The sequence below is a fragment of the Jaculus jaculus genome, chromosome 21, assembly GCF_020740685.1.
Source record: "Jaculus jaculus isolate mJacJac1 chromosome 21, mJacJac1.mat.Y.cur, whole genome shotgun sequence".
Taxonomy (NCBI): Eukaryota; Metazoa; Chordata; class Mammalia; order Rodentia; family Dipodidae; genus Jaculus; species Jaculus jaculus.
The window spans coordinates 5,397,790-5,415,721 of record NC_059122.1 but is presented as its reverse complement, the minus strand read 5'-3'; the positions used below and the strand labels follow the sequence as shown (position 1 = coordinate 5,415,721).

The 17,932-nt window shown below is 53.2% G+C and overlaps 1 protein-coding gene across 5 annotated transcripts in view; it reads right to left on the bottom strand.

Annotated features, from left to right (window-relative positions):
* Positions 1 to 1,104: 1,104 nt before the first annotated feature.
* Podn (podocan) overlaps positions 1,105 to 17,932 on the bottom strand; it is a 35,276-nt gene continuing 18,448 nt past the window's right edge. For 3 of the 5 annotated variants that reach the window (XM_045139288.1, XM_045139287.1, XM_045139284.1), the window contains exons 5-10: positions 15,321 to 15,430; positions 14,322 to 14,478; positions 13,087 to 13,202; positions 10,659 to 11,316; positions 6,115 to 6,263; positions 3,294 to 5,917 (exon numbers count right to left, since the gene is read on the bottom strand). In XM_045139288.1, coding sequence (XP_044995223.1) covers positions 5,722 to 5,917; positions 6,115 to 6,263; positions 10,659 to 11,316; positions 13,087 to 13,202; positions 14,322 to 14,478; positions 15,321 to 15,430 — 1,386 coding nt within the window. In that variant the 3' untranslated portion in view covers positions 3,294 to 5,721. Of the gene's footprint in view, positions 1,125 to 3,293; positions 5,918 to 6,114; positions 6,264 to 10,658; positions 11,317 to 13,086; positions 13,203 to 14,321; positions 14,479 to 15,320; positions 15,431 to 17,932 lie in introns of those variants that run through there. The other 2 variants (XM_045139286.1, XM_045139285.1) reach the window with 2 other exon arrangements.

Genomic DNA, 17,932 nt, shown 5'->3' with positions numbered 1-17,932 from the left:
AGGCTGTGACCATTTCCATGGCTTGAGCCAGGTAGGGGCCACTGTCCCCCGCTTTATAGAGGAAATTTTGGGTCCCTGAGAGCCACAGCAAAAAAGAAAAAAACTTTTCCAAGTCTCCCACAAGTATCAGGCTAAGGTTTGGAGCCCCGGACCCTTCTAGAAGGTAGGCTGGTAGGCAGGGCCAACTGTAGACAGAGGGACACACAGCTGCCACTGCTTCCAACTTAGGAAGATATAAGAGCATTTCTATCCCTCCGTGTCCTGGCCAGCCTTGTTCCCATAGCATATCGGTCTCTCGGCCCAACAGCCGCCTTCCCAGGGTCAGCCCATTCCTAGAGGACCGAGACCCACCGTGTTCCCCATGCAGCAGCCTGCCCGTTTCCGTGCGCAACGACGTGTCTGATGCGCAGACAGACATCTTTCCTAGAGCTGGGAGACTCCCAAGGGCACAAGGCCAATATCCCATGGGACAGGTGGGCAGCTGGGCCTCAGGAAGAGAAATCCAGCCTGAGGTGGTCTGGGGTCAGAACTCCCCAGAGTCTGTGTAGCTTTGGTACGATCAGAGTTCCCACTCCAACCTGTGTTTTCAGATTTCATGATAACTAAATAAAGGTCTTCGGTTTTTGTTATTTCTTTTAAATTAGAATTTTATTTGAGGGAGAGAGAGAATGGGTGTGCCAGGGCCTTCACCGTTGCAATCAAACTCCAGACGCACGCGCCCCATTGTGCTTCTGGCTTATGTGGGTCCTGGGGAATGGAACCTGGGTCCTTTGGCTTTGCAGGCAAGAGCCAAAACCACTAAGCCATCATCTCTCCAGCCCAAGGTCTTTGGTTTTTCTGGTTTTTGTTTTTTGTTTTTACTGTGCACTGGTGTCTTTTCTTACTTTTCTTTTTGAAGACAGGATCTTGCTAAGTAAATCCTGGTTGACCCAAGTACTCATGATGCACCTCAGACTGGCTTTGAACTCTTTTTGAACTTAAAGATTTTATTTTTATTTATTAGAGACAGAGAGAAGGGGAGTGAGAGAGAAGGAGTGAGAATGGGCACGCCAGGGCCTCTAGCCACTGCAAACGAACTCCAGACGCATGTGCCACCATGTACATCTGTCTGGTTTACATGGGACCTGGAAGATCAAACCGGGGTCCTTAGGCTTCGCAGGCATATGTCTTACCCGCTAAGACATCTCTCCAGCTCTGGCTTTGAACTCTTGGCAGTCCTCCTGTCTCAACTATACTGGGCTGAGATCAAACTCAGGGCAGCACAAGAGTCCAGAGAAGCCTCCCGGGGGCTGTAAGGATGTGTCTGTCAGAGCAATCAACCTGCTCAACAGGCCTGTCTGAGGCTGGGCCTTGTGCAGGGATCAGAACAGCTGAGGTCTGAGCACAGTCCCTATCACTCAGGTCTATATATATATATATATATTTTTTTTTTTTTTTTTTTTTTTGAGGTAGAGTCTCACTTTGGTCCAGGCTGACCTGGAATTCACTATGTAGTCTCACGGTGGCCTTGAACTCACAGCGATCCTCCTACCTCTGCCTCCCCGAGTGCTGGGATTAAAGGCGTGTACCACCACGCCCGGTTTATATATATATATATTTTACTTATTTATTTGAGAGAGAGAATGGGTGCACCAGGGCCTCCAGCCACTGCAAATTAACTCCAGACACGTCCACCTTGTGCATCTGGCTTACATGGGTCCTGGGGAATCAAACCTGGGTCCTTTGGCTTTGCAGGTAAGTGCCAAGTGCCTTAACCGCCAAGCCATCTCTCGAGCCCATCATGCACACCTTTAATCCCAGCACTCGGGGAGGCAGAGGTAGGAGGATCGCCGAGAGTTCAAGGCCACCTTGAGACTACGTAGTGAATTCCAGGTCAGCCTGGGCTAGAGCGAGACCCTACCTTGAAAAACCACACACACACACACACACACACACACACACACACACACACACACACACAAAGGGGGGGCAAGGAAATCTTAGCCAGCTACTCTACCTTAGAGAGAGTCCAGGCTCACAGTGACATTCTAGCACCCCCTCATTCATGCTGGTGGCATGCAGAACGACCCTGGCCACACTACCTGCTTGAGCCACGCCTTGTCCCCAAGATAGAGCTCTGGGGGTTAGAAAGGACTCACACTGTGCCGTCCATGAGGACGCTGAGGCCCAGGGAGGGGACAGGCCTCTCCAAGGTCACTGGAGAGTCTAGAAGGCACATGACCCACCTTCAAACTCCACTCTTCTCCCAGGAGTCCAGGAAGGACCCCAGCCCCAAATAAGCCCACCTACTACAGGGTCACTCTGAGCTGCCCTTCCTCTGTTGAGGCGTGACCTCCTTAGAGAGAGAGAGAGAGAGATCAGATGTTCCATATGGAAGAGCTTGGTGCCGCTGCGCTGAGACACAACTCTTCAGATTCCGGGGAACCCAGAACCCCAACCTCTTCTTCCCATGAGTGGGAGTCTGCTTTCTTGGCCAGACCCGACAAAAATATATCCACACACTTCCAGCAACAGGAGAGTCCCTAGGCCATGGGCATCTCGAACCACCATGGGGCGAGCGGCTGTGCCCAGGGCAGCCAGCTGGGTACCACCTCCCTGTACCCTTTCCAACCCCAGACCCAGCTCTACTCCCGACGGGGGTGAGTAGCATTCTGGGCGTGTCTGTTACGTCTTTTCTGGGACAGCATGCAGAGACCTTGTCCGCCAAGTCAGCTTTGCCCCAGCCCTCAGGCCTCATCCCTGCCCCTTACCACTTTGGTTGGTTTGTTTGTTTTTTGAGGTAGGGTCTCACTCTGGCTCAGGCTGACCTGGAATTCACTACGTAGTCTCAGGGTGGCCTCGAACTCACGGCGATCGTCCTACCTCTGCCTCCCTGGGAGTGCTGGGGTTAAAGGTGTGTGCCACCATGCCCGGTCCCTTACCACATTAATGGGGACAGACCCTCATCAGGGACAACCCGTCAGCACAAAGGTAACCTTCTAACTGAGCAGCCCAAAGCACGGCCGGTCCCCTGCCCAGAGGCTCAGCTTATGGGCATGGGAGGGGTGTGTGGTTTGTGTGCCAGGCTGGTCCTACCACTGAGGGAGGGGCTCCAGGCACCAGACCTCCCCTGACTTTGTGCTAGGCACGGATCCCTTGGCCCGCTGCCTGTGAGACTCCAGTGGGGGCTCCCCCCCCCAAAAAAAAATATAAACCAGCTCTGGCCTCTTTCCTGCCAGTGCTGCCTGTTGGATCCAGGGCAGACAGACGGCAACCTAGCACCTGGCCGGAAGGACACACAGACACGACTCAGCTGCCAGGGCAGGGATAATGTTTTATATTAGCTTTTCTGTAACAGGAAAATCGGCTTTGTGATTTCTCTTTCTTTCTTTCTTTCTTTTCTTTTTTTTTACCCCCACTCCTTAAAAATCAAAACCAGACCAAACCAAACCAGAGGTACCCAGAACTGCCCTGCAGACCCAAAGAAAACTGTGTTCCTGGGCTCTGCCACACTGCCTGCCTCCTGCCCAAGACTCTCTACACACCCCCCCAACCGCGCGCACCCCCAAGCAGCACAGGAGGCCCCCGATGCTGCCTGGGGTTTGGCAGAGAATGGCAAGGAGGAGACTCTCAGCAGGTGGACCACCCTAGTGACAGGGGTAGGGGAAAAAGGCGAAGGTACAAGTCCAAAGGTTTTGGTTCCCCAAAGGGAGGGACAAGGGCAAGGAACACAGCCAGCTTTTGTGAGTCCCCGGAGGTTTAGAAAACACCTGGTCACCCGGTAGGAAGATGGCCCTGTGTCTTCTCCGGATAGGAGAGGACGAGGCACGTGGCGAGTTATTCTGGCCAGGAACAAGAGCTATGGGTGGCAAAGACCACAGAGACTTATTTGCGCAGGACTGTGTGTGTGTGTGTGCATGCGTGTGCGTGTGTGTGTGTGTATGGACAGGGAAGGGAATGGCTGCCCATGTAGGCCAGAGTGGGGGAAGAAGTGTCTGTGTGACCCAGAGATCAGGAGTATGGCATTAGGGTCTGGGCAGAGCTTGCCCATTTGGAGGGTGATGTGTAGCTGGCTATGCGTGTGGCCAAGCTGAGTGTGGAGGGATTCCGTGGTGTCTGAAACAGGACGGTGGGACACAAGACTTCAAGGCTGCTTGTGGAGGGCAGGATACCCCACAGGCTCAAGGCTGGGCACGCCGGGAGGGGGCTCACGGGGCACCGCCCTGGGTCGCGGGAAGGTGTCCAGCAGTCCATCGGGTCTATGGGATGTGCGGGTGACTCGGGGGCTAGCCACAGCCAGCCCCGGGGAAGTGGATTCACATCAGAGGGGCTCCAGGAAGCCAAGACTGCAAGCCGCTCCAAGCGGTGACAAAGAGGAGGCGCTGTCGGGAGTCAGAGGCACAGGGAGGTGACCGTGTCATGTGGATGAGAACCTTAGGTCCCGGCGGGCCCTGGGGCTCACCCGAGGCTCTCACTCAGTTGCCCTGACCATGGCAAACACCTCCAGATGGGGACAGTCTCCTCCCCGAACCCCCACCCCCAGGACTCCATACACAGTCCAACCCGTGAGGGCCGTCAGTCACTGCTGCTATTGATCTTAGCTCTGCAAGGACAAAACCTCAGCGAAGTGAGCCTGCGTGAGCAGGGGTCACCTGTCCCTCCATGTTCACACTCTTGCTCTGCAGGCTGCTCTCTGTCAACAGCGGCCACCCCAATTCCACCATCATCTTCCATCCAGAAGGCTATCTATCATCATCCATCAACAGCAAACCTCCCCCCCCCCGCCCCACCATGGGCTCCGTTGCACCCCAGGATCCAACAGGCTGACCTAAATTCACAGCAAGCCACCAGCCCGCATGTGACCGCAGCTTCCCAGCGCCCTGGCCCAGCACAGCCCGCCTCATACCCACTCTTTTAACTACCTGGCAGCTTGCCGCCATAGCACCGCTCATGCCAGCTTGACTCTGAATGGAGATGCCCGTGGAATGAGCCATTGGCACTGCTCCCCCAGGGCGGATGTGGGGGGGGGGCCTTTACTCTTACCTCATCGTCAGTCACTAACTGAAGCCAAAGGAGGACTCTTGTGTGGGACACATCCAGGGGGCCCTGGCGGTACCCCCAACTCCCTTGGCTTCTCAACAACAGAGACCCAGGCAGCCCTCTACTTCAGGAGAAGTCTATGTGTGTGCCAGGTGTGTGCACACATGTGTGTCTGCACTCAAGAGTCTGTGCGCGTGGACACACAGAGAGGGGCACGCCCCTGTACGTATCCACGTGTGCGCACGTAGGTGCATGCAAGTTTGTACGTGGACCATGCTTGCCAATATATTCTAGAGTAACGTGTGTGTGTGTGTGTGTGTGTGTGTGTGTGTGTGTTTGTGTTACATACAAGTGTCTTGGCTCTCTGGGCAACCCTACTTCAGTGCCTTAGGCAAACTCTCCCAGCCCTCCACGCCACCCCAATGTGGCTGCTCTGAGAATTTGTCCCCACAGATCAGAAGCCCCTGGCATGGGCCAGCCTCCATAGACTTGATGTCACTCTGTCCCTAAACAGCTCCGCCAGGCCCGGTATATATACATTCCACGTGCAAAGTTTTGTGAAGGGATCGAGCAGAGGGCAGATGAGGGATGGACACAGAGACCCTAGACCCCGGGTCAGAGGCAGGAAAGCGCCGTTGAGAAAAGGTGGGCGCCACCCTTACGCGGACCACCCACCTAGTTCAGATCTGGGTTACTTTGACACTATCTTGTTGGCTGCTCCTCCTCTTCATCATCTTCGTCCTCCTCTTCCTCCTCTTCTTCCTCTTCCTCCTCTAAGTGACCACGGTCCTTGGAAATGTCACCAAACTCAAAGTTGCCTTCAATGTCCAAGACCTGCAGGTGCCTTAGCCTCCGGAAGGCGCTTTCCACTACGGAGCCCACGGCCAGCTTGTTAAACCTGGTGGCCGTGCATGACGGTCAGTGTTTTGGGTGTGTGCCCAGGGTCCCCACAAAACCTGTCAGCATTAAAGCCCGCCCTACACAAACACACACACACACACACACCAATCTGCCTACAAGCTGTCTGTATGTGGCTCAACCAAAACCCCCGCCCACACCCCTGGCCGTGGGTGGGCCCCCAGAGGGATAGCTTACCTGAGAAAGATCCCTTTGAGGTTGGGGGTGGAGTCGAAGGCGTTGACGGGAACTGTGCTGATCTTATTGTTCTGAAGGTAAAGGTACTCCAGCGACTGGGGGAGCCCCTGGGGGATCTCTGTGAGCTGATTCCCCGCAATGTCCAGCAGCTGCAGAGGTGAGTTACAGAGCGCTTAACAGAGAGCCTGGCGGGCGCCTTTCATCCCAGCACTCCTCGGGAGGCAGAGGTAGGAGGATCGCCCGTGAGTTCGAGGCCACCCTGAGACTACATAGTGAATTCCAGGTCAGCCTGGGCTGGAGTGAAACAAAACAAAACCAAAATAAATAAATAAATATAAAAAAGCACTTAACAGCTTACAAAACTTCCACAGAGCCACAGCCTATCCAAACCTATCAATCAATAATCCTGGTAGGGAGACATGTCTGTAAAACTCAGAAATTAAGCGATGTGTCCACACACTTGTAATAAAACTGGAACCTGTTGTGCCCAGCTCCAAACGCTTGTTCGAGTTGATGTAAACTCTTCCCTCCTCTCTGCCTTTGCACATGAGGTCCTCCTAGCCAAGAGATCTGGGTCGCTCCTCCTTAACACATAACTTGTCACTCCCATTAGACTCAGACTCAAGGCCTAAAATAAGCCAGGTCTAGTGGCCCATGCCTGTAATGCCAGCTACTTGGGAGGCTGGGATAGTAGAATCAGATTGAGTTGTTCAATGCCTACTGCCCGCTGAGCAACTTGCGAAACTGTTAAAAAGTAAAAAAAAAAAAAGGGGGGGAGGGAGGGCGCCGGAGATTGCTCAGCGGTCAACATGCTTGCCTGCAAAGCCTAAGGATCCACATTTGGGTCCCCAGTACGCTCAAAAAGCCAGATGCACAAGGTGGCGCATGCATCTGGAGTTCATTTGCAGTGGCTAGAGGCCCTGGTACGCCCATTCTCACTCTTTCTCTCTGCTTCTTTCTCATAAATAAGTGAAAAAATATAAAAAATAAAATAAAGTTGTTTTTTTTTTTTTAAAAAAAAAAAAAAGGTCAGGATATAGCTCAGAGCACTTTCCTACCACTGAATGAAACAAAAATACTAAACCTGTGGCTGTGGGCTGGAGAGATGGCTGAATGGTTAAGGCATTTGCCTGCAAAGCCAAAAGACCAAGATTCGATTCCCTGAGACCCACGTAAGCCAGATACGCAAGGTACATGCGTCTGGAATTCACCTGAAGCGGCTGGAGGCCCTATTACAAATAAATAAATACAAAATAGTTAAAACTACTAAGCCTGGAAATTCAGCTCCTCCAGCCTTTTTTGTTGTTGTTGTTGTTGTTGTTGTTGTTGTTTTGTTTTAAGTTGAGAGAGAGAGAATGGGCGTGCCAGGGCCTCTAGCCGCTGCGAATGAACTCTAGACGCTTACGCCCCCTTGTGCGTCTGACTTACGTGGGTACTGGGGAATCGAACCTGGGTCCTTTGGCTTTGCAGACAAGCGCCTTAGCTGCTAAGCCATCTCTCCAGCCCTCCTGCAGCCTTTGGATGCGCTCCGTTAGCCCTGGATGGGGCGGGAGAGGAGAAGACAACAGTGGACTGCCCATCGATGGAACTCAGGGACCATGTGGACAGGGAGGGGTCAGAAGCAAGGGTGTGACACTTGCAGCAATCCTGACACACCACCGGTCCCAGACTGCTCATGAGTCCAGGAGCCACAGCTGGGGAAATGGGCGGGGGGTCTCAGGGGGCAGTGGGCAGGGAGCCTGGCATACACGGGCTCTGGGGCCACCCTCGCTGCCAGTCGGGATTGTCAACGTGCCATCTCTACCCCCATGCCCATGCAGCCCCAGGGTCTCTAAAGTCCATGATCTCCAAGCTCCTTCCTTACGCCCCTAGAGGCTGAGGTTCAAGGTCAGTAAGCTGAAGACCCTGAAGCTAGACAGCACAGTGAGCTGCCATCAGGGCTCCATGGGAACCCGAGCTTTCAACGCTGTCCCCTCCCTTAGCCTCATGACTCCCTAGATGCCAAACTCCACTGATGCTCACGGGGACAAAGGACATGTGACATCGTGTCCACCCTCAGGAAGCCAGATGGGCTGTGTTGATAGATCCAAAACCTGACTCCTCCCAAACACACATACACACACACACTCACACACACTCACAGAAAACTGTGGGCTTGGCTGTGATGAGAGAATGAGGAAAGGCACTTCCATCCTGCCTTGGGCCAGGGAATGTTTCGGTGGGGCAACTAGCCCAGGTGGATCTGAGGCAACACAAGCAGCTGCTTGTTGTGAGATCCAATGCGTGAGAAAGACCATCCCCCCAAAATACACACACACACACACACACACACACACACACAATCCTACCAGTGGCTCACCCTGAGGCCGACTCCCCGAGGCCCAGAGAAGTGTCTAGCCCATCTATTACTGGAAGAGGAGAAGGGGGCTTCCTAAACAGGGGGACACTCAAGCTGTGTCATAGGTGGGCATACAAGAGTTAATGGCCCTGCTTCTCTGGTTCCCCACAGTGTCCCCAGCTCTGGATGTCTGTTAGATGGTAGGCACTTATCTAGTGTTGTGTCATGAATGAATGAATGAATGAATGAATGGAGAGATATGGCAGTCAGGTCAAGTGCTGTTGGGCTGCTGGAGATGACAAGAGGGACCAAGGGAAGCTTCCAGGTTCCCCTGGGTAGATGAAGTCCTTTCCCTTCAGCAGGTGTGATTGTGGGAGGGAAAGGTACGGAGGTTCTGCACTTTCTAGAACAAGCTCCTGGGAGCAGCCCTGTGGATGTCACAGCAGCTGGGTCCCGGCACGTGGCACTCAGCGTGGTGGTCTGGGTGAGGAGGGACCCCATTCTCTGCAGGACCGGCCACCTTATCCCTCTCCCCCTTAGCTAAGCTCTGGGAGCCTCGCAGACTTTCCCAGGCACTCTGTGCAGACATCTACCTCCATTCTGATGGTAATTCTGGCCACCACGGCCTACAGTGAGAGAGCAAGCAGACTAAACACCCCGTCTCACCCCATTCTACCCAGGGGGTGGCCTACAGACATGCCACAGCAATGGGCAGCCTGGAGAATGAAGCTTACAAAGGAAAAGAATAGCAGTTAAGGTGTTTGCCTACAAAGCCAAAGGACCCAGGTTCAATTCCCCAGGACCCGCATAAGCCAGATGCTCAAGGGGCTACACACAGCTGGAGTTCATTTGCAGCAGCTGGAGGCCCTGGTGCACCCATTCCCTCCCTCCCTCCTTCTCTCTCTCCCCCCCCCCCACACACACTATTTCTCTCTCTCAAATAAATAAATAAAAATAAAAATGGGGAAAAAAAGTGGTTCTGGGAGCAGAGAGGCTATGACAGGCCAAAGCAAACACCCTTCCTTGATATCCTAGATCACCTGCTCAATGACTGGAAGGTTTGCTCTGTTCCCCAAAGGCATCCAATTCATGTGCCACACATCCCCACCTGGCCACAGTAGCCCTGACCACTGGCCAGCCTCAGAACGCCTTGGGCACATTCTCCCAGTCTGACCTTCCACAAGCAAGCAGCTGCTGCCGGAACCGACTCCCCCAGTTGTGAACCGAGGACCCCAGTCTGCAGCCATGAGTACCGCTCACCTTCACAACCCTTCCCAAGTCTGGCTCTGCCTGCGGTGAGCTTGCCTCGCCCCCTCAGACAGAGGTTCCTGGGTTCATTCTACCCTTCACTCCTGTAGCTAGGGGAGCAAAGGCTGGCCTCCCCAGCAAGTACCCAACCAGTCAGTGTATCCTAGAAGGGCTTCCCTCTCGGTCCCATCTTCACCCAATCCAGAAAGATGAGTGCGGGCTGGGGAAATGGCTTAGCGGATAAGGCGTTTGCCTGTGAAGCCTAAGGACCCCGGTTCTATTCCCGAGGACGCCCATATGCCAGATGCACAAGGGGGCGCAGGCGTCTGGAGTTCATTTGCAGTGGCTGGAGGCCCTGGCGCGCCCATTCTCTCTCTGTCTTTCTCTCTCTCCATCTCTCTCTCTGCCTCTTCCTCGCTCTCAAATTAATTAATTCATTAAATATTAAAAAAAAAAAAAAACAAGAGGCTGGAGAGAAGGCTTAGCGGTTAAGGCATTTGCCTGCAAAGCCATAGGATCTCAGGTTCAATTCCCCAGGAACCCACCTTAGCCAGATGCACAAGCGGGTGCACGCGTCTGGAGTTCATTTGCAGTGGCTGGAGGCCCTGGTGCGCCCATTCTCTCTCTCTCCCTCCCTCCCTCTTCCTCTCTCTCAAATTAATTAATTAATTATTAAAAAAAAAAAAAAAAAACAACCAAGGGGTAGGAGAGAAGGCATTTGCCTACAAAGCCAAAGGATCCCAGGTTCAATTCCCCAGGAACCCACGTTAGCCAGATGCACAAGAGGGCGCACGCATCTGGAGTTCGTTTGCAGTGGCTGGAGGCCCTGGCGCGCCCATTCTCTCTCTCTCTCTCTCTCTCTCTCTCTCTCTCTCTCTCTCTCAAGCTCAGAATTAAAAAAGACGAGTGGGTTCTGGACAGGGCCCCTCTCCACCCCACCAGGCCCCCACCCCCATACCTGCAGCCCAGCCAGGTCCACCCAGGCTCGAGGCCCCAGGGCCCGGCTGCGCAGCCGGTTGCCGGTGAGGTAGAGCTCCCGCAGCTGGGCCATGCCCGCCAGAGCCCCCCGCGCCAGGGCGCTCAGCTCGTTGCGCTTGACCTTGAGCACGCGCACGTTCCTGGGCAGGCCCGGCGGCAGCGTTTGCAGGCGGTTGCCGGACAGATCGAGCGAGCGCAGCAGGCGCAGCTTGCGGAAGGCGTCGCGGTGCACGTGCGGGCTGGCGATGCGGTTGTAGCTCAGGTTGAGCTCCTCCAGGAAGTAGGTGGTGGCGAAGTCGTCGCGGCCGATGCCGGCGATCTGGTTGTGCAGGATCATGAGCGTGCGCACGCGGCGGGGCAGGCCGCTGGGCACGCGCTCCAGCGCGTTGTTGTACAGGTGCACGGTGTGCAGCCGCTTGAGGCCCTGGAAGGCCAGCGGGTGGATGCCCTCGGCCCGCAGCTGGTTGCTGTGCAGCAGCAGGTACTCGAGGTTGCGGATGGGGGTGAGCACGTCGGCACCCACGCTCCAGATGGCATTCTTCTCCAGGTGCAGCAGGACCAGGCTGCGGGGGAGGCCGGCCGGCACCTTGGACAGGTTGTTGCTGGACAGATCCAGGTACTCGAGGCTGGAGAGCTTCCTGCGCGGGGGTGGGGGTGGGAAAGGAGGTTGGAATCGGGATACTAGGCTTGGTCTTATCACTAGTTCCCCCTGGGAAGTGGCCGCAAGTCACCCAGCTCTGCCCCTCCTTGCTTGGAGCTCCAGGGCACTGCTGGAATCCATCTGGGCTGACAAAATGACGTATTAGTGGAGGAAAGAGCTAACATAGTGGTTTTTTTTTTTTAATGTGTTTTTTAAATATTTTATTTTGGGGCTGGAGAGATGGCTTAGCCGTTAAGCGCTTGCCTGTGAAGCTTAAGGACCCCGGTTGGAGGCTTGATTACCCAGGACCCACGTTAGCCAGATGCACAACGGGGCGCACGCGTCTGGGGTTCGTTTGCAGTGTGGCTGGAGGCCCTGGCGCGCCCATTCTCTCTCTCTCCTTCTCTTGTCTATTGCTCTCAAATAAATAAAAATAATTTTTTTTTGAGGTAGGGTCTCACTCTGGTCTAGGCTGACCTGGAATTAACTCTGTAGTCTCAGGGTGGCCTTGAACTCACAGCGATCCTCCTACCTCTGCCTCCCGAGTGCTGGGAAAAATAAAATTTTTTAAAAAGTATTTTATTTTTATCGTTTTATTTATTAGATACAGAGGGGAGAGAGAGAGAATGGGCATGCCAGGGCCTCTAGCCACTGCAAACGAACTCCAGACGCATGCGGCACCAAGTGCATCTGGCTAATATGGGACCTGAAGAATCAAACCTGGGTCATTAGGCTTTGCAGGGAAGCGCCTTAACGGCTAAGCCATCTCTCCAGCCCTAATTTTTTTTTTTTTTTTTTGAGGTAGGGTCTCACTCTAGCCCAGGCTGACCTGAAATTCACTATGGAGTCTCAGGGTGGCCTCGAACTCATGGCGATCCTCCTACCTCTGCCTCCTGAGTGCTGGGATTAAAGGCGTGCCCCACCACGCCTGGCTTTATTTATTTATTTATTTGAGAGAGAGAAAGAGGGAGAGAGAGAGAGGCTGGGTAATCCAGGGCATCCAGGGCTGCTGCAAATGAGCTCCAGATGCACGTGCCACCTTGTGCATCTGGCTTACGTGGGTCCTGGGGAATTGAACCTGGCTCCTTTGACTTTGCAGGTAAGTGCCTTAACTGCTAAGCCATCTCTCCGGCCCTAACTTTTTATTTGGTTAGTTAATTAATTAATTTGAGGAAGAGAGAGAGAGAATGAGCATGCCAGGGCCTCCAGCCACTGCAGACAAACTCCAGACGCGTGCGTCATCTCGTGCACCTGGCTCACGTGGGTCCTGGGGAATCGAGCCTGGGTCCTTTGGCTTTGCAGGCAAACGCCTTTACCGCTAAGCCATCTATCTCTCCAGCCTGTAACATGGTTTTGACACGTGGAAGTTGTTTTGGAAAGCACCGCTGAGCCAGCGGTTAGCTGTCTGGGAATACACTGAGTCCCTCCTTCCACTCCAAAATGAAAATAACTATCAGCCCTTGGGAGGAATGTTCAAGTTCGTGTTTTGTATCAAGCAGCCAGCCTCCACCACCACCACCTGCTTGGCTCCCTGCCACTTTGGCAACCCTCGCCTATACACATCGCTTGTTCTCTGGGACAGAAACATCAACAGACATAATCCTCAAAGAGCCTTCTCCCCAGAGTGGCCAAGGGGAAGTGTAGGCAGAATGATCCAGGACTGTGTCTGGCTGGGACAGACCGGCTGGCTGGGGAGGGAGGGGGGCGGAGGGGCGGGGTGAGGCTGAGGACGGCGGTGAGATTGGCGGGTGTGTGTGGGGGAACTCACCAGAAGGTCTCATTGTCCAAGCCCTCATCGGTTAGGTAGTTATTCTGCAGGTACAGCTCCCGGAGGTTGCTCAGCTCACTGAAGGCCCCTGGTGGAATCTTCTCGAGCTTGTTGTTCTAAGGGGCGGGGGAGAAGGTGGAGAGGGGAAGGCCAGACAAGGTCAGGAACAGAACCTTGGGGTGACATGTGGAGAGGGGTCCTGGGGGGGAATCCACTAAGAGGGGTCTCAGACCTAGAGCATCCGGGAATGCTGATGACCTATGCTACATGACTGCACTAAAGGTCGGGGTGCCCAGGCTTCTGCCTGCTCCCGCTCACAGGGCCCCCCAGCCTTACTTGGCAGCCCCATACCTTCTCCTCCCCGACCCCCTCTGCCCCCCACCTGCAGCATCCTGCTCTTGTGCCCTGGTCACGACGTTTTTTTTTTTCTTCCAAATTTTTATTAACAATTTCCATGATTATTAAAAAAAAAATACCCAATGCGGTGTAACGTGCTGATGTCTGGATAAATGTATATACTATGCTTATTAAACTGCCTAGTAAGCACTTCTCTTAATATTCATGCCCTTATATTAATGCTACTCTCACTTTGGGTAGAGAAGCTTCTCTTTTCAGATGGCAGTGATCTTGGGACGACTCAGAAGGTATCATAATGCTGGGAAGAAGTGACTGGAGTACTGAGTAACATCTCGATCACACCTTCCAAGGCTCAGGGTCTAATGCGGAAGAGGAGGCAGAAAGAATGCAAGAGCCAAAGGAAGGGTAGGACTCCTTACAAAGTGCTCCCTCCAGACACAAAATGGCCTGGATATCCATGACCTCACAGTGCCTGACACTCCTTACACAAGACCCTCATAAGAGGAGGAAAAGATGACGACATCAAAATAAAAGAGAGACTGATTGAGAGGGGGAGGGGATATGATGGAGAGTGGAGTTTCAAAGGGGAAAGTGGGGGGAGGGAGCATATTACCATGGGATACTTTTTATAATCATGGAAAATATTAATAAAAATTGAGAAAAAATATACCCCATGGTAATACCCTCCCTCCCCTGACTTTCCCCTTTGAACCTCCACTCTCCAGCATACCTCGTCCCCTTCTCAATCAGTCTCTCTTTTAATTTTGATGTCATGATCTCTTCCTCCTATTATGATGGTCTTGGTCACGACAGTTTTTTTTTTGGGGGGGGGAGGTTGGTCAGTCTTTTCTCCTGCTTACACTGTCTCTCCAACTCACCTTGAGATGCAGCTTGTATAGGGCGCGTGGCAGGTGTTTGGGCACGTGACGCAGGAAGTTGCTAGACAGGATGAGGATCTCCACGTTGCTGGAGCCGTTGAACATGTGGTCTGGCAGCCCCGCATCGGCCAGCTTGTTATTATGCAGATATACAGACCTGGGAAGGGGGGGGTGAAGGCGTGGTCCTCACCCTACCTGAGGTTTCCCTGGCCTGCTTGGGCCAGCTCCCCTGTGAGGCTTCAAATCTTTGCTCAGGCTGGGCCTGAGTGAGGCTCAGGTCATTCTCCTCCTCTCCTGACCCAGGGGTGCACAGAGTTAAAGCGCTTCAGACCTTATCAACAAGGGCCCAGGGACCAGAAACCAAAGTGTCAGCCAGACCCATTCACTACGTAAGTGGATGGCAGAAACAGGATTTCCAGCCGGGCGGACGTGGTGGGCGCGCGCCTTTCATCCCAGCACTTGGGAGGCAGAGGTGGGAGGATCGCCGTGAGTTCGAGGCTACCCTGACACTCCATCGTGAATTCCGGGTCAGCCTGAACTAGAGTGAGACCCTACCTCGAAAAAAATAAATAAATAAATAAAAAGAAAAACAGGATTTCCTGCCTCGAGTCCAGGTTCCTCCATACTGCACCTGGCGCAAGGAATGTGGGATGCGTGTGTGTGTGTGTGGTGGTGGGGTGTTCGAGTCTCCCTAGGTCCCCACCGTTCTCACACCCAGCATTCTCCGTCCTCGCCTTCTAGAAGAAATCCTCCTCCTTCTTCAGGGCTCAGCCTTCCAGCTACTGAGTTCCTCCAGTCCTGGGGTTGTCCTTCCATTATAGCTCTGAGCAGGGCCCGAGGCCCACCCCACAGAAAGCCCCTCCCAGGGGCCTTGCTTGTGTGTCTTTTGCAGGAGGGAGGAACTGCTCCACCTCCGCCCTTCCCCCTCTCCCGGACCCCCATCCAACCCATTTCCAACACATCCATTCCCCAGTAGCATCCCTCTGATTGATCCCTGACCTCAAATTTGGCTTCTGACCAAAGGTGAGCCCGTAGATCTTGGTGAGGTAATTGGCAGCAAAGTCCACGCTGATCAGGGTACTCGGCAGGAATCGGGGTGCCAGGGTCAGCTGGAAAAGAGAAGAGCCGGGCAGAAAGACCGCTGGGGTAGTTGGGGGAGGCAGAAGCCACTGCTGTTTATCTGGGACCCTTTCCCTGTCTCTTCCCTACAACCAGGGCCACTGTACTAACGCAGAACTAAAACAACCAGCCTGGAGAGATGGCTTAGTGGTTAAGGCGCTTGCCTGCAAAGCCACAGGGACAAAATTCGATTCTCTAGGATCCACATAAGCCAGATGCACAAGGTGGTGCATGCGTCTGGAATTCGTTTGCAGCAGCTGGAGGCCTGGTGTGTACCCATTCTCTCACTCTCTCTCATTCTTTCTCACTCTCTCAAATAAATAAATAGAAATAAAGGTTAAAAAAAAATTAAAGGGCGGGAGAGATGGCTTAGCAATTAAGGTGCATGCCTGCAAAGCCTAAGGACCCCGGTTCGATTCTCCGGGTCCCACGTAAGCCAGATGCACATGGTAGCGCATGCATCCAGAGTTCATTTGCAGTGGCTAGAGACCCTGGTGTGCCCATTCTCACTCTCTCTCTCCCTCTCTGTCTCAAATAAATAAATACAAACTGCCCAGTAAGCACTTCTCTTAATGTTCATACCCATATATTAATGCTACTCTCATTTTTGGTAGAGAACCTTCTCTTTTCAGATGGCAGTGACCTTGGGATGATGCAGAAGGCACCATGATGCTGAGAAGTGACAGAGGAGTGCTCAGCACTGCAATATCTCTATCACACCTTCCAAGGCTCAGGGTCCACTGCAGAAGAGGTGGCGGAAAGAATGCAAGAGCCAAAGGAAGGGCAGGACTCCTTACAACGTGCTCCTCCAGACACAAAATGGCCTGGACATCCATGACCTCACAGTGCCTGACACTACCTACACAAGACCATCATGATAGGAGGAAAAGATGATGACATCAAAATAAAAGAGAGACTGATGGAGAGGGGGAGGGGATATGATGGAGAGTGGAGTTTCAAAGGGGAAAGGGGGGGAGGAGGGCATTAACATGGGATATTGTTTATAATCATGGAACTTGTTAATAAAAAATAATAAAAAAATAAATAAATGTATTTTTAAAAAATAAAAATTAAAAAATAAACTCTTAGTGGACAGTCAAGGCCTGTTGCATGTCCCTAACCTGTCTACCTAGGCTTGCCCCCAGCAGTGGAAGGTAGAAACAAGGTACTTGTTGCCCTGGTGATAAAAGGAAGGTGGAGGGCATAAAGATGGGGGTAAGGGGGTGTCAGGTAGCAGGGTCAAGGACCTGGTTTGCGGGAGCTGGGCACCGATGCAAAGTTTTTGGTTCACAAGCTTGTGGCTCACAGGGGCATATGTGGGTGGGGGAGAGACCCCTTCGCCAAGACAGAAGGCAAAAGACAGTTGTTAGGAACTGCAGCCTCCAGGCCAGGGATGCCAAGGCTAAGAGTAGACCTTTGAATCGTTTTTGTTGTTGGTGGTGGTGGTTTTTCGAGGCAGGGTCTCACTCTAGGCCAAGCTGACCTGGAATTCACTCTGGAGTCTCAGGGTGGCCTCGAACTCACTGCGATCCTCCTACCTCTGCCTCCCGAGTGCTGGGATTAAAGGCTTGCGCCACCACGCCCGGATGACCTCTGAATCTTAACCCAAGGAATGAAAAGGGCAGAAACTGTCATTAAACCTGGCAGGTGGCAGTCCGGGCTGGGAAGGGAGGTGCACCTTTGCAGAGTTCAGAGAGAAGGGGCTGAGGCCAAGTCCTGAGGACACCACATAGTTCCAGGTGTGGTGCCTCTGTGACTCATCCATACACGACAGAAAGAGAGAGAAAGAGGGAGAGAAAGAATGGGCGCGCCAGGGCTTCCAGCCTCTGCAAACGAACGCCAGACGCGTGCGCCCCCTTGCGCATCTGGCTAACGTGGGTCCTGGGGAATCGAGCCTCGAACCGGGGTCCTTAGGCTTCACAGGCAAGTGCTTAGCCTCTAAGCCATCTTTCCCTGTTGTTGGTTTTTGTACATATATTTTTATTTATTTATTTGACAGAGAGAGAGACAGAGAATGTGCACGCCAGGGCCTCCAGACACTGTAAACGAACTCCAGATGCGTGCATCCCCCCCTTGTGCATCTGGCTAACGTGGGTCCTGGGGAATCGAACCTGGGTCCTCTGGCTTTGGCAGGCAAATGCCTTAACCGCTAAGCCATCCCCTCCAGCCCCTGGCTGCTCTTTGTTGCCTTGCTGAAATACTTTCTGTTAAAGAAGTCCTCCAAGTGCCCCTCCACAATAGATGACGTTCTCTCTCCTACATGCCAGTGGCCTTGACCTCTTTATTATCTGATTGATACACACCAATGCTCTGATTCATGGGGGCTGGTCTGTGTTACCTGCCCACCCCCGAGATATATATATTACACACACACACACACACACACACACACACACACACACACACACTGCATATATATGGCAACAGCGACCCAGAGGCCAGCCCTAAAGAGGTCCTGAGGTGTAAGTCACAGAGTTAGGAAGGATGGCAGT